Source organism: Budorcas taxicolor, chromosome 3 (assembly GCF_023091745.1).
Source record: "Budorcas taxicolor isolate Tak-1 chromosome 3, Takin1.1, whole genome shotgun sequence".
In the NCBI taxonomy this organism is placed as follows: Eukaryota; Metazoa; Chordata; class Mammalia; order Artiodactyla; family Bovidae; genus Budorcas; species Budorcas taxicolor.
The window spans coordinates 51,632,910-51,649,913 of NC_068912.1; the positions used below are offsets into that span (position 1 = coordinate 51,632,910).

At 38.7% G+C, this 17,004-nt stretch overlaps 2 protein-coding genes across 2 annotated transcripts in view; both read right to left on the reverse strand.

The window, feature by feature from the left end:
- Positions 1-523: 523 nt before the first annotated feature.
- Positions 524-2,182, reverse strand: LOC128045725 (lysophosphatidylcholine acyltransferase 2B-like). Its single transcript, XM_052638178.1, has one exon. It carries the CDS (start codon positions 2,180-2,182, stop codon positions 524-526), a length of 1,659 nt encoding a protein of 552 aa, XP_052494138.1.
- A 2,781-nt stretch (positions 2,183-4,963) lies between these two features.
- The window catches only part of EPHX4 (epoxide hydrolase 4), a 35,147-nt gene continuing 23,106 nt past the window's right edge, over positions 4,964-17,004 (reverse strand). The window contains exon 7 of the mRNA XM_052637978.1: positions 4,964-5,195. Within this exon, the coding sequence (XP_052493938.1) occupies positions 4,964-5,195 (232 nt within the window). The remainder of the gene's footprint in view (positions 5,196-17,004) is intronic.

A 17,004-nucleotide genomic window follows, 5' to 3' on the forward strand; every position in this document is an offset into this window, starting at 1 on the left:
GACATTGTCCACTCTGAGAAAGAGCAAAGAAGGCTTTATGCAGCAGATCCAATCCTTTTTGGAGAGAATAATGATGGCAACAATGTATTTATTGCTAATAGAGTTCTTAATGAGATATTTTCTCTGCAACAATGAGGGAGAGGTGGTGGGCTATAATGTTCCTCTGGCTTTACTTTAGCAAAAGAAGACACTTCATTTTTACTTATTTACTTATTTTACCTACTTGAAGCAGAATAATAAAGGCACCATGCTAAGTGAACAAAGTTATAAGCAGATTTCTTATTTTTCTATCTTTAGACCACACTGAAACAAACTATCTTAAGAAGAAAATTAGGTACTGTAAAATCAAATTGAAATATATATTCCTTAAGTAAACTTTAAATATCGTAATTAAGTGCACAGACCACTTAGAATAAAAACCATTGTATTTTTCCTCCAAGGATAATTTTTATTCCAATCATAGTTTCAGCTTGGATGTTACTTCACCATTTTCAGGGCTGACTTTAACATCTGAATGCAATCATCAAGCCTGTACTGGCTGTGGTAATGAATATACATAGGCTGCCTGGAGGTCTAAGTATGAACTAAATAACTTGGCATATACTGGATGCTTCAGGGCAAATTTCTTAAAGGTCCTGTATGAAATGTGGTCTAAGTTTGGTCCAGCTATCTCCCGAAAGAGTGTGGAAACGTCAAGATCTGGTACTCCAAAAGCTGCCCGAAGTATAGCCGCTAATTCCTGTTCAGTTATGAAACCATCTTTATCAAGATCAAAAAGCTTAAATGACGTTTGCAGAATCTTTTCAGTGTTGACAGGATTGCACAGGACGGTCAGACCCATCACATACTCTCTGAAGTCTATGGTGCCGTCGTGATTCCTGTCAAGGAGGGCAAAAAGTTGTTGCAAGGGCTCTGAAATTGGGAGCTTCAAATGATTTGCAAACTCCTCGATTCCTACCTTCCCTCCTTTGGAGGCAACTGCAATTTCAGCGTATTTATCCAAGTACTGATGAATATTATCCCAATCTAACTTTAAATTCTGGCTAATTTTTGTAAATTCCACCAAACCAGCTTCCATGGGTAGTTGAAGTTTACCTGCAGAAATCATCAGTCTGCAGTCTTCGTAAGTGTGGTCTGTCACGGGCACCCCAAGAGCGTTGGCCATGATGATCCTCACTGTATTGGCAAAAAGGACAGGGTCTTTTTTCTCTTGGACGTTTGGAATATGAACAGGCATAAACTCAACTTCTACCCTGGTGAATGGTTGACTCAGGGTCAACATACAGGCCTGGAAGCCTGTAAACCCCTGCCAGGTCCAGGTCACCGTGTCCAGGGGGTTTGGGTACCTGAGCAGCACTGGCTGCACAGGCACCCCTGGAGAGAAAGCCCCTAGTTTAAAAGTGACCAGACAGCTGCGGTTGGTACACACTCCTTCCGGGAAAATCAGGATCTGTGGCCACTTTCTGTTAGATGTCACTCGCTTCAGGATTTCCTCCCGGGTGGTCTTCCTGGAATTGGGGTCCTCTCGAGTCACAAGCACCGGCTGCGTCGACAATAAGAATTTCCCAGCCACCGGGATATTCGCGTTCTTACTCGCAGAGACCACCGAGGGTAACCCTGCCACGACACAGGCGATCACATCAAAGAAACTGGAGTGCGGGGCTGCCACGAAGATGCGGGCCTCATCTCGGGTTGCTTTTTTCCCTTTCACTTTAACCAGGAACCCTGCTAAAAAAAAAGTCACCCGAAAGAAGAACTTCAGAGTTGGTTGCGCCAGTCTTCTCCAGTTCTTGGCCGGCTCGGCTGGTTGAGCACGACGGCCTATGGTGGAAAGCGCAGCCATGGGCCAGAGGAAGATGATGAGGAAAGCAATGCAAGACACCCGCACGGGCACCAACACGGTCCCCATGAGGACGATGTAGGCCCAGCGCCACGCGCTGATATGCGTGTGCTGCATGAAGGGGTTGTCCACTGCCGGCGGGAACAGGGACTTGTTCGTCTCTTGGCTGAAGGCGGATTCCAACGCAGCCTTGGCGTCCACCACCGCAGCCTCAGAGTCCAACGGCAGAGACGAGGAACTCAACACCGCAGCCTCGGAGTCCAACGGCAGAGATGTGGAGCTCAACACCGCAGACTCCGAGTCCAACCTCGCAGGCTTGAAGTCCAAGGTGGGCTGTGCCATGAGGCCGACTTTTCCGTAGTCTCAGGACGCCTGTAGCTTGGATCTGGGGGCAGCCCCCGGAATGCACCCCTTCCCTATATTTAAGTGCTCCATCTGTTTGCACATAATTGGAACGCTTTGAGGCAATTGTGAGTTAATAGGAAATGATGTATTACGTTTAAAATCAGAAGAATCAAAAATAGTAAATGATGTAACAGGAGAATTAGAACCATATCAACAGTACAATCTTTTCTGCTTTTTTGTAAATGGCTTCCTTTTGACAAATATGCTTAGTAAATTATTTTCACATAACAACTTCTATTGTCTATTATATACCTACTAAGGACCTATCAAATAGATGAATATGTGTTAATCACAACTTTTTAATTTAAATGGCTTTACCAGTCAAGTTTGCTTATTGTGAGATGCTTTGGCAATTGGTAAGTCAAATTTATTTACTCTTCCTACAAATTGATTTCTGCAGAGACAGGACTGTCTCTTTATACTGTGTTTAACTGATGGCGCCCCTGAGGCTTTATATCTGTTGCAAGCACTCTTCTATGGAAACATCCAATGAAAATTAGAAAACACCATTATCATAGGCCAGGATCAGCCATGGCACGTTTCGACTCATATACTTAATATTAGTCCAGATGAACTGGTCATCATTCCAAAGTGACATAAGTAACAACAACAAGAAACCTTAAAATCACATTTGTCAGAAACAGGCTTTCGTTAAAATAAGTTAGGATTACTTTATTGTGTCACGACACATGGTCAGTAAAGTCTTGTTCCTTCCTTAGTTGCTGCTCTTTGAAAATGATCAAGAGGGAAGCATAATCAAAGGTGGTTGAAACAGGCTCTCTGCTATAGTTTGTTGCATCTGCTGTATTAAATATTCCTGTTTGCTATTTGCTACTTTAAATTCCTTCAGAATTCAAAGTCAAATTGTAGGTTTCTGAAAGATGTTTCTAATTATTGGAATATACCAGGTTACCCATAAAATAGGAAGAACAGTATGGATACCAAAGACTGTTAAACAGAATGTGATCTAAGTGGAAAGATTATGGACTTTACACCCAAATGGATCTAGGTCAGATCCTGGTTCTGACTCTTATGCTGTAGGCAGTGATCAATCTCATTTTTACAACTCTAAAGTGGTGATACTCCCTACCTTGCAAGGTTAGGAGGTAGAAGTACCTCATATACCACAGTGTATATAGAAAACTGGGCTTTTATTGGTAAACACATGTTGCTAGGATACGATAATAAGAATATTTAGAGACATTCCACTTACTTCTGTCACTTCTCAGAACTATGCTTAGTGAGGGAAATAGAAACACAGTTGTAGACTCTAAAAAAGCCATGATTTGGCATTGTTACTGGTTGTCTCCCATTCCAAATGAGAGCAACCCAACAGAATGAGTAGTAATCTCTTAAGTTGGCATCATCCTCTATTTTGTAATTCTTCCTATTTTTTTTTTTTCACCACACCCTTGTGGGATCTTAGTTCCCCGACCAGGGATTGAACCTAGGCCCAGCAGTGAAAGGGTCAAGTCCTAACCACTGGGCCAGGGAATCCCTTTCTCACTCTTATTTGTAATGTTCATTACTCTTTTGAACCCTTGTTTAATTTAACTGCATTCCCAGGTGGTGCTAGTGGTAAAGAACCCACCTGCCAATGCAGGAAACATAAGAGACATAGGTTTGATCCCTGGGTCAAGGAGATCCCCTGAAGGAGGGCATGGTGGTCCACTCCAGTATTCTTGCCTGGAGAATCCCATGGACAGAGGAGCCTGGCGGCCCATAGTCCATAGGGTCGCAAAGAGTCAGACATGACTAAAGCAACTTAGCATGCACACATGCATTCTGTGTATACTTCTTAAGGGAAAGATCAATGTTATGATATTACTTTTCTTTCATATTTCCCCCACAGTGCCTAACAGTGTATCAGATAATTTATTTATTCATTTAGCAAATATTTGAGTTCACACAAAGAATCAGGCTCTTATTCTAGATGCTGGATATTGTGTCAGTTAATGAAACAAAAGTCTCTGCCCTGTGGAGCTGAGATTCTAGTGCACATAGGAAGTATAGTATTCATTTCTTCTTGTTTTAAATGGGGCAAAAGGACATTTTCATCCTTTTTCTAAATCTCTCACCCATTTAGCTAGAGAATTAAGGCAAACAATTTAATGGACTTGCTTCCCTATAATGTTTAATAACTATGTATGTAAATGTAAGAATCTTCATATCCTCTCTTGTTACACTTCCCAGTGTAAGTAGTATTTATGGCCTATTTTAAGATGCACATCCACCTTGTCATATTTGCTTTCAAACTAATAAATATACTATAAATCCAAGATATTTGATAATAGAATTTTTTAATGGTTAAAAAATAGTAAAAAGAACTTTTGAACAATAAAATAAAAATTTATACCACTGCACATTTGCATTTTAATATGGCACAGCTAATCTTTAATATACATTTGTAAAAGGCACCATATATTAACAAGGTAAAGAATGCAAAAAAAACCCAAAATTGAGCCACATTCTCCAACTTCCTTTTTGTCCAAGTGTATACATTTTAAGGCAAATGCTTTTCTGTGCAAAATACAACAAAAGAAAATCAACATGTTACAAGTTCACACATTCTCAGATTTTTTTCAATATCATTTGTCAGGATACTTATTTATAATAAAGCATATTAAAACAATTTTTTGCTAATGAAGCTTAAAGAAGTTGATGAACAATTTTTAAAAATTATTTGGAGATTCCATTATAGATTCCTCATAGAAAAAGTCAATCTTTTCTTCGTGTTTCTTCTTTTAGAAATGTCCATATCAATTTGTTCACTATGTCAGGTTGTTCTTGCTGGAGCCAATGACTGGTTTCTGATAAAATAGTTAGCCTGAAATAGTTTTTAACATAAATCTTTGTGACTTCAGCCATCTCAACCTCCATAAATGCGTCTTTCTCTCCCCACAGCAGCAGTGTTGGAGTGATCACCATGTGATGTTTGAGAGGCAGGCAGCTATAAAAACAAAAGACGTGGGCTTGAGACTCATTGTAAGAGTTAAAATAACATTTTCCCAAAATGTTTCTTTAGGCCACACATTTTTAAGGAGGGCAGTATCACCACCAAAGGGGTGAAAATTAGTTCTTGGGAGAGTGAAAAAATTTATACTTTTTAGATATAAACCATGAATATACACATAGTACATAAATAGATATTAAAATTTTATGGGGTGGGGGCAATTATGAAAAAATGTCTAAAAAGGCTCTGAAGGGAGGTGATGACAAAAAATGGTTGAGGGAACTTCCCTGGTGGTCCAATGATTAGTAGTCTACCTTCCAAAGCAAGGATCCTGTTCGGGGAACTAGGATCCCATATGCCACAGGGCAAAGAAGCCTATATGCTGCTACTACTGAGCCTGCGCCACGAGAGTGAAGCCTGTGTGCGTCAAAGAAAGATAATAAACAAATACACGACTGAGAAACACTGCATCAGGCAATTAATCTGTATCATAAAAAATTTAAAGGTCTATTTAGCAAAGGGCCCAATAAAAGTTTTAATTGGATGAGAATGGCAAAATTGATAATGAAGGCTATAAATTAAATATGAAATTCATCACTTGAAGAATAATTTATTTTAAAAGGAAACCAGAATTTCTGAATGGTGTGATAAAAGGGAGCTTTTAAACAGTGTTAGTTTAAATATATTTTAATCATTTGTTGGATAATCTAATGCATTTTATGTGAAAATTAGAACTGAAAAGACAGAACATATATATGGAATGAGCTTTAATATTACATGATGCTATATTTATTTTTCAAGGAGATTCTTTTTAAAATATATTTATATATTTTCTTAAATACAGAAAAATATAAAGAAAATCATGCATAACTGCATCATTTCAAAGATGGTCATTTTCTATGCATATAGTTGAAACCATAAGTACAGCAAATATACAGTTTATACACAATATACATATATAAATTCTATATTAAATTATAACTTTTTATTTCACAAGGTTTTTCAAAAATAATTATAAAACGTTACTTTATGGCATAATAACCGATAAATGATTTGACTCTTCCTGTATAATTGAATATTTAGAAGATAGCATCAGTTAAAAGAAGAGGAGGATGTTTTATGTGAAGCTACATGCTACAGTGAGCATTTTGTGTCCAAATCTTTATTGGCATTTCAGTTAACTTCTTTAGGCCAGAGCCCTAGAAGTGGAATTCCATATTTCTAAAGCTTTTGACACCTTCTGCTAAGCTGTTTTTCAGAAAGGTGGGATGGTCTTAATTTCACCGCTGTTAACTTAGAATGAGAATGAGCATTTAACTAGACACTCTCCAGCACTGGATTATATTTTCACTAGTTATAGAAAAGCCCTCACGTGTGTCTACTTGGGGTTGATAGGATGCTATCAACCTAGGAATGACAGGATGCAGGATGATATCCTGCACACTCCTTTCTGTCCACTTTGGAATAACTTGGAAGTTATGTTCGTTCCCTTCAGAGGACAGGTTCTGTTGATCTACTGAGTCCCCTGATGCAATGTTAGGTTTTACACATTTTAGGCACAAAGTCCTTGTTCCTTCTCCATACAAGAAAAATCTTTGCTACAGGGCAGCCTTTGTCACTTTTAAACTTTTTGTGTTATTACAAGTGCTCTAACTGTGAACTTTTAAATAAAATACTATTGAGAGATAAAAAAAAAATGTGCAGGATATCATATATGTCCACCAAAGACAACTTTTGACTCCATGCAAGTGGCCATCATTTGGTTGTAATGCTCCTAAAAATTAAATTCTTTGTGACTAGGTAAATGGACTGAAGAACCTGGAGGGCTACAGTCCCTGGGGAGTTAGACAGGGCTTAGGAATAAAAACTAGGTCAAATTTGGTTCTTACCATCCCCATGAGACGGTTATTAGTGTTAGGATACTTCTCATTCATTTCTTTAGTTTCGTTTAGGAGAGATTTTCCTTAAACCCTCCTTGATCTTTGCCCCATCCCTGGCTCCTGAGTGATAGTTGTTGATTCAGGGTTCTGGACTAAAGAGAGTATATAAAATAATATGTCCTGAGGTGAGATTTACTCTCTTTTTCCTTTCCTCTCTTATCAGATTCGAGGGAGCTGATGGACTGAGGGGCTGAGGAGATGTGAGTTTACCCTTTAAATTTTCCCACAGGTGAACTGCTCTAAAGTCTAGACTGGCAACAGTTATCAAGACCATTTCAGCTCTCATTTAATATGAGGGCCACAGTCTTCCATCTATCCTTTATGGGTCATGAAGTTCATATTTTGGTTTTCATCTGCTAACTCCTATGTGATTTCTCAACTGGTTCAGAAACTGGGCAGGAAAAAGGGATGCTATTTGTCAGGTCCCCCCAAATACAGCATATGTATTTCTATAAACAGTCCATAGAGGCGGCGTGTTTAAAACTTTATTAAATAGTGTCAGATTGCAGATATCCTTTCACAAATTGCTTCCGTGCCTTAAGATTATATTTTTAAGATTCGTCTATTGATGATACATGTAGTTCCACTTCATTTACTTTCACTGTTGTGTACAATTCTATTGTATGACTACATGTACAATGGATCACAATTGATTCATTCTCTGGTTGGACATTTTAAAACTTCCAATTATTTTGATAATTTAAATAATACTGAGTTCATTCTTGTAACCATCCACTTGTGCCCATGTGGGAGAGGTTTCTTTCAGTATATTCCCCAAACAGACTTGCCACCTCAGAGAATATGCACGTCATCAATATTACAAGTTGTTTTCCAAACTGACCATATGCTCCACTCTCAGCATATGAGAATTTGCTTTGTACCATATCATTGCCAACACTTGTTCTCAAAAGTTTAATTTTTTTTCCAATCAAATGAGTGTAAAATACTTTGTTTACCTGTTATGGTAGAGACTGCTTCCCAAACTTCTTCCCTTCTACCACACTGATAGAAAATCTAATTATTAGCTGGCCAAAGGACCATCCAGAATGAAGACTGACTATGTTTCTCAGGGTCCTTGCAGCAAGCTGAAGGTATGTGGTTTATGAGAAATGATTTGGGCATCATCTAAGTTGTGTCCAATATACCTGCCCCTTCCCTTTCTCACTTTCCACTCAGTGAAATGCAGATGTGTTGTTAAACCATCTTGAACCACACAGATAAGGACAATATATGAAGGATGGCAGAATAACAAAATAGACCAAGATCTCTGACCAAAGAGTGACCTAACAGCTTTGATGACTGCACACAATATAGCCACCATATTAGCCTTAGACTATTAACGTTTTTAATGCCACTGTTACTTTAGGTCTCTATCGCAAGCAGTAAAACCTATGTCCCACTACTAAGGTGGAGCATCTTTCATGTTACTGACAGAGCCCTTTAAAAAATATATATATTTGGCTGTGCTGGGTCTTTGTTGGTACCCAGGCTTCTCTAGTTGCAGTGAGCAGGGGCTACTCTTCTTTGCAGTGTTAGGACATCTCATTGTGGTGACATCTCTTGTTGTGGAAGAGCACGGCTCTAGGGCACATGGGCTTCAGTAGTGGCAGCAGTGGGCTCAGTAGCTGTGGTTCCCGGGCTCTAGAGCACAGGCCCAACAGCTGTGGTACATGGGCTTAGCTGCTTCAAGGCATGTGGGATCTTCCGGGACCAGGGATTGAACCTATGTCTCCTGCATTGGCAGGCAGATTCTTTACCACTGAGCCACCAGGGAAGCCCCTAGATCCCTTTTCTGCAAATTGCCATTTCAAATCCTTTACTTATTTTTGATTGGGTTGTCTTTTCCTTATTGATTTGGAGACATTCTTTATAAACTCTAGATAATATTAATTCATGAATACTGGAAGAAGCCTGTCTCTTCTCTAGGGGATCTTCTAGATCCAGGAATCAAACAGGGGTCTCCTGTATTGCAGGTGGATTCTTTACCAGCTGAGTTACCAGGGAAGCCTCCTGACAGGGTTAGTTACCTACCTATTCTTTTCTTTAAAATTGAATTCTTTAAAATTCTTTAAAATTGTCTCAGCCTTGTGCTCCTCCATGCAAATTTTAAAATCAGCTTGTTACGTTTCATGAAAAACTTTCTGACAGTTTTGACCGAAATTTTATTAAGTTTATAGATTAATTTGGGAAAAATCAACAATGTTATGATATTGAAGTTTTCCACTTGTAAAGATGATAGACAAGGGTTATTTTCAGTAGTTTACATCAGCAAGTCTGTATCAATGTTAAAACATTAAAATACTTCTCTATGGGTTAGTAAATAGACAAGGCCCCTAGTTCATATTCTTTATTGCTTCCAATACATTTTGATAATCCATAAAGGTCATCTTTTGTTAGAGTCATTCCTTTATACCTAATATTTTTGTTGCTATCGTAGGTATATCTATTTTTAAAATGTTTTATAACTATTGTTGGTTTATAAGATTGTAATTTTCATATAGTAATCTTATGTATGCCAACTTTGCTGAACTGTTTTTGTTCTAATAATTTTTTCAGTAGATTTTCCCTTTCTCTAAATATATAATATACATTGCATGCTTGCCTGCTCAGTTGCTCGGTCACGTCCGACGCTTGGCAACCCCATGGACTGTAGCTCGCCAGGCTCCTCTGTGTATGGGATTTCCCAGGCAAGAATACTGAAGTGGGTTGCCATTTCCTACTCGAGGGGATCTTCCCTACCGAGTCTCCTGCACTGGCCAGCGGATTCTGTACCACTAGCGCCATCCTGGGAAGCCCATATAACTACATTGTGTGTGTGTGTGTGTGTGTGTGTGTGTGTGCTAAGTCGCTTCAGTCGTGTCTAACTCCTTGCAACCCCATAGACTGTAGCCTGCTAGGCTCCTCTGTCCATGGGATTCTCCAGGCAAGAAAACTGGAGTGGGTTATCATTCCCTTCTCTAGGGGATCTTCCTGACTCATGGATTGAACCAGCATCTCTTATGTCTCCTGCATTGGCAGGTGGGTTCTTTACCACCAGTGCCCCTGGGAAAGCCCACATAACTACATTATCTATACATAAACTTCAGTTTTGTTTTGTTTTTTAATGTGCTAGCTAAGACTTTCAATACAGTGGTGAAGAGAAGAGAAGCAGTTATAGCAGACAAGTTTAGTCTTTATTTTTTAAGGGAATGTTTTCAGTGTTTCATCACAAGGTATGATGTTTACTATAGGTTTCTGGTAGACAGAAGTACCTTCTGGATTGTTGTCATAATGTAACCATAATATGATTAACAGAATTCCTCTGTCCATGGAATTCTGCAGGCAAGAATACTGGAGTGGATTGCCATTCCCTTCTCCAGGATATCTTCCTGACCCAGGGATCAAACCCTGGTCTCCTGCATTGAAGGCAGATTCTTCTACCATCTGAGCCACCAGGGAAGCCTAATATGATTAACAGAAAGACACTAATAGACATAGAGAATATCAAGTTTAATGGCAAATGAGAAGAAAACTTACAAAGATGCTTTTATAAAGCAGGAAATAATGTATTATTCTCTTAGACAGAACTAGGACTTCTCAGGTCCCCCAGTTTCCCATGAAAATACAGTTGTGAACAGTACCACAAAGTATTTTGCCCTTTTAGTGGAGGTTTTTGATCCTCTTGGCTGATTCCCGGAATATATTTTTATATGCCTGCCAGTGCCCCAGGTACAAATAACCAGTACAAACCCCTGAGTTTTTTTCTTGGACAACTGAATAAAGCAAATGTCTTTTCCCCAGAAATATCCCTTCAGGCAATTCAGGTTTATCTGAGGTCCTCCTCCTATCCTCTGTTTCTAGTCTACATAGTAGCTAGAAGATGTGTTGGATTTTAGTAAATGCTTTTTCTTAATTTACCTAGATGATCTTATTTTTCCCTTTAATCTGTTAATGTGGTAAGTTAATGGGTTTTAATGCTGTTAGGTGTAATTGTTAATGCATGCTAGATTCTGTTTGATAGTATCTTATTTTGAATTTATGGATCTATATTTACAACATAACTTGATCTAATTTCCTGTGTTATACAGTCCTTGTCTTGTTTTGTTACGGAAGTTATACCAACCTGAGAAAATGAGCTGAAGTATATACCTTCTTTGTATAATGCCTGAAAGAGCCGAGTCTGTTTAAGAGTGGGATTTTCTGGGGCTTCCCTGGTGGCTCATTGGTAAAGAATCTGTCTGCCAAAGCAGGAGACATGGGTGTGATCTCTGATCCAGGAAGATCCCACATGCCGTGGAGTAGCTAGGCGCATGCACCACAACTTCTGAGCTTATACTCCAGAGCGCATAAGCCACGACTCCTGAAGCGCACCTGCTATGAGGCCCATGAGTTGCAACTACTGAAGCCCTTGTACTCTAGAGCCCGTGCATGCTCCGTGACAAGAGAAGTGACCACAACGAGAAGTCCACGCACTGCAACAAGGAGAAGCCCCTGCTCACTGCAACCACAGAAAGACATCACTGCAATGAAGACCCAGTGTAATCAAAAATGCATAAATAATTTTTTTAAAAGTGGGATTTTCTGAGGTAGAATTTATGTGTAAAACCACTTAGGCCTCTTTGTATGGGTGTGTATTTATATGTAGTTTGTACATATGCTTAAATTAATAACCCAATTTCTTTAATGTGTATATCTATTCAGGTTTTCTAGTTCTTCATGAGTCAGTTTTGTGTGTTAAGCTTTTCCTCAAAACTCCCCATGTTGACAAGATTCTCAAATTTATTAACATAAATTTTATATTTTAATATCTGTTATGTTTATATTTATGTCTATTTTCTCCTTCCTGATATAGTTTGTTCATGCCTTTTTTACACCAATCTTGCCAAAGTTTTTCTATATTAGTGAAGTGAAGTCGCTCAGTTGTGTCCGCCTCTTTGTAACCCCGTGGACTGTAGCCCACCAGGCTCCTCCGTCCATGAGATTTTCCAGGCAAGGACACTGGAGTGGGTTGCTATTACCTTCTCCAGGAGATCTTCCTGGCCCAAGGATTGAACCCAGGTCTCCCACACTGTAGGCAGACGCTTTACCATCTAAGCCACCAGGGAAGTCCAGGGAAGGATAATATATTAATTATATTAATAGTGTTCAAAAAATCTGCTTTTGTTGATTCTCTCTATTGTGTCTTTGTTATTTATTGTGTTAATTTCTGCTTTTTACCTAATTTTATTTTCCTTCTAATTTATTTTTGTTTACATGTTCTTCTTTTCCAAATATCTTGGGTTGAAGTCTTAGCTCCCTAGTTTGAATCTTCTGTCCTTAATATAAGCATGAAAAACCATAAATGTATTTCTAAATATTGTTTTAACTGTATTCTACAGGCTGTAATACTTTTTTCTGTGTTTACTAGTTTCTGATATAATTTTTTTTGATCCACAAGTAATATAGAAGTTTGAAATTTTTCTGACTGTATTGAGTTTTCTAAAAGTTTGTTGCTGTCAATTTCCCACCTCACTGTGTTCAGAGAACACAATCTATATGATACTGATCCTTTGGTTAAGGCTTGCTTTATGGTCCAGTATGTAAAAATCAACCCTTATAAATATGATATGTGCTTAAAAATACTGTGTATTTTCTCATTGTTGGGTGCAGGATTCTAGAGTTGATCATCACATTAAAGATGTTAATTGGATTGTTTAAATCTATATCCTTATTAATTTTCTGCTTGATTGATCAGCTTCTGAGAGAGGTGGATGAAAATCTCCAATAGTAACTGTGGATTTGCCATTTTTTTTCTTGTAAGTCTGTCAGATTTTGCTTTGTTATGTGATGCTTTGTTATAAGTTAGACTTTCAAAGATGTTTTTGCAGGCTATTCCTATAACTAGTCCAATTCCAAGTTCATTATGATTCCTTGGGTCCAAATTTTGGAGAGTCGTTGAATGGAAGTATGGTCCTGGGGAGACCTTAGGGTGATTTTCATATCTGAGTATAATGTACTATACTTTATTTGTAGTCATTATATTTGTATAACCTTGTTTTTAATGATGTACTTGACCTTGATTCAGTTCAGTCCAGTTCAGTTCAGTTGCTCAGTCCTGTCTGACTCTTTGCGACCCCATGAACTGCAGTACACCAGGTTTCCCTGTCCATCACCAACTCCCAGAGTCCACCCAAACCCATGTCCATTGAGTTGGTGATGCCATCCAACCAATCTCATCCTCTGTCATCCCCTTCTCCTCCTGCCCTCAATCTTTCCCAGCATCAGGGTCTTTCCTAATGAGTCAGCTCTTCACATCAGGTGGCCAAAGTATTGGAGTTTCAGCTTCAACATCAATCCTTCCAATGAACACCCAGGACTGATTCCCTTTAGGATGGACTGGTTGGATCTCCTTGCAGTCCAAGGGACTCTCAAGAGTCTTCTCCAAAACCACAATTCAAAAGCATCAATTCTTCTGTGCTCAACCTTCTTTACAGTCCAACTCTCACATCCATACATGACCACAGGAAAAGCCATAGCCTTGACTAGATGGACCTTTGTTGGCAAAGTAATGTCTCTGCTTTTCAATATGCTGTCTAGGTTGGTCATAACTTTTCTTCCAAGGAGTAAGCATCTTTTAATTTCATGGCTGCAGTCATCATCTGCAGTGATTCTGGAGCCCAAGAAAATAGTCAGCCACTGTTTCCACTGTTTCCCCATCTATTTCCCATGAAGTGATGGGACCAGATGCCTTGATCTTCGTTTTCTGAATGTTGAGCTTTAAGCCAACTTTTCCACTCTCCTCTTTCACTTTCATCAAAAGGCTCTTTAGTTCTTCAGTTTCTGCCATAAGGGTGGTGTCATCTGCATACCTGAGGTTATTGATATTTCTCCCGGCAATCTTGATTCCAGCTTGTGCTTCCTCCAGCCCAGCATTTCGCATGATGTACTCTGCATATAACTAAATAAGCTGGGTGACAATATACAGCCTTGATATACTCCTTTTTCTATTTGGAACCAGTCTGTTGTTCCATGTCCAGTTCTAACTGTTGCTTCCTGACCTGCATACAGATTTCTCAAGAGACAGGTCAGGTGGTATGGTATTCCCATCTCTTTCAGAATTTTCCACAGTTTATTGTGATCCACATAGTCAAAGGCTTTGGCATAGTCAATAAAGCAGAAATAGATATTTTTCTGGAATTCTCTTGCTTTTTTGATGATCCAGCGGATGTTGGCAACTTGATCTCTGGTTCCTCTGCCTTTTCTAAAACCAGCTTGAATATCTGGAAGTTCATGGTTCACGTATTGCTGAAGCCTGGCTTGGAGAATTTTAATGATCACTACTAGCGTGTGAGATGAGTGCAATTGTGCAGTAGTTTGAGCATTCTTTGGCGTTGCCTTTCTTTGGGACTGGAATGAAAACTGACCTTTTGCACTCCTGTGGCCACTGCTGAGTTTTCCAAATGTGCTGGCATATTGAGTGCAGCACTTTCACAGCATCATCTTTCAGGATTTGAAACAGCTCTACTGGAACTCCATCACCTCCACTAGCTTTATTCATAGTGATGCTTCCCAAGGCCCACTTGACTTCACATTCCAGGATGTCTGGCTGTAGGTGAGTGATCACACCATCATGATTATCTGGGTCATGAAGATCTTTTTTGTATTACTTTTTTGTATTACCTTAATTACTGTATGTAAAAAGAGTCAAGGATCAGTTGAGCTTTCAGAAGGTTTGAGCTAGATTTAACCTACACCAGGGGCTTCCCTGGTGGCTTAGACAGTAAAGAATCTGCCTGCAGTGCAGGAAACCTAAGTTCCATCCCTGGGTCGGGAAGATACCCTGGAGAAGGGAACAGCAAACCACTCCAGTATTCTTGCCTGGAGAATTCCATGGACAAAGGAGCCTGGCAGGCTACAGACCATGGAGTCGCGTAAGAGTCACACACGACTGAGCAACTAACATTAACCTACAACAATCTAGTTTAAAATTATCTTTTGCCTTTAGGTAAAACTGTGAGTTTTTAACTTCACAGGCCTCCATTTTGTTTTGTTTTGTTTTTTCTCTCCAAGCTAAGTAACAGGATTCTAGAGCTTACTCTTGGGAATGCAAGTCCTCCTAATGAATGACTGCTAAATCGCTTCAGTCGTGTCCGACTCTGTGCAACCCCATAGACGGCAGCCCACCAGGCTCCCCCGTGCCTGGGATTCTCCAGGCAAGAAACACTGGAGTGGGTTGCCATTTCCTTCTCCAATGCATGAAAGTGAAAAGTGAAAGTGGTCACTCAGTCATGTCCGACTCTTTGCAACCCCATGGACTGCAGCCTACCAGGCTCCTCTGTCCCTGGGATTTTCCAGGCAAGAGTACTGGAGTGGGGTGCCATTGCTTAATGAATGATTAATTGTTAGTAAAAGAATCTCAAAAATATGAGAATATTTTCCCTCTTTCCTTATAGCTACTTAAAACATACTGTTTTGCATCACAAAGCTATTCCTCTGATAAAGGGATAAATTGAGAACATTTAAAACCAGCATTCATATCTCCTGTCCACAATTTAGACTTGTGTGAAAATGTATTTTTCTCTCATAATAATTCTCTTAAATGTTATTTGTGAAAAGCAAATGACAAAACATGAACTTCAGACAATGTTGCTATATCCTATAAAATGTAACCTGTAGCCTTTGCAATGTCTGTCTACGTTGCTTGATAAATTATTACCTACAAGTACCTTTTGGGACTTTCCAGGTGGCTCAGATGGTAAAGAATCTGTCTGCAACTCAGAAGACCTGGGTTGGATCCATGTGTCGAGAAGTTTCCCTGGAGAAGGGAATGGCAGCCCACTCCAGTATTCTTGCATGGAGATTTCCATGGAGATAGGAGCCTGGCAGGCTACAGTCCATGGGGTCAAAAGAGTCCAGGACATGACTGAGTGACTATTACAAGTACCTTTTAAATAAACATCTCTATTTTGCAAAAAATACACATATATTTTTACACTTGTATATTTTGTTATTGTTGTTAGTCAAAAAAGAAGATGGGATTTACTTCTCTTTTCATTCATATAGTCTCATGGATTTCATATTCAAAGACTTTGAGAGATTTTTTTTCATTTAAAGTAACACCTGCTACAACTTTTTTCTATCCTCTTACTTTCAACCTTTTTGTGTCTTTGTGATTTACTTGTGTCTCAATCAAATCTGACATTTTGGTTTTTAACTGGTAGGCGTAACACATTAATATTTATTGTGTTTATTGACATATTGAAATTGTTTTTGACATCTTATTTTGTGCTTTCTATTTACCCTGCTTTGCTTCCTTTTTCTCCTTCCCTGCCTTCTTTTGAATTGATAGTTTTCTAGTCCCTTTCTACTGGCTTGGAAATAATACATTCTATTTCTATTATTTTATTTTATTAGAAAACAAATTATTACATATATATTATATGTGAGTGATTTCCAACTTTATCTAGCTATCATTTATCTATCTATATGATTTCTAATTCTATTGTACATGTCAAATATAACCTGTTTTTTGTATTTTCATTTCTTTATCTCTCTAAGTCATATTCTAGGTAATTCTTTCTAGATCTGCCTTCCAATTCATAATCCTCTTTAGCTTGTCTGACCTGCTCTTTAACTTACCTATGGACTTTAAGACTTCAATAACATACTTTTCATTTCTAGAAGTTCTTTTGGTTCTTTTCCAGCCCTTTCCACCCTGTCATGATATTTTTCTTATTCTTTACTCATATTTTTATTCTTTCATATATTTAATAATTTAAACTTACTTTACAGTCTTTATTACTTCTATTATTTGAAATTTTTAGGAGTTCTGCTGCAATTGTGTTCTGACTCACTATTGGTGGGCTGGTATTTTTTGTAATTTGGATTATCAGCTCATCTTCAGTGGA

Excerpts from the sequence above, each read along its gene's own strand:
- LOC128045725 (XM_052638178.1), bottom strand. The coding sequence starts at position 2,182 with ATGGCACAGCCCACCTTGGACTTCAAGCCTGCGAGGTTGGACTCGGAG.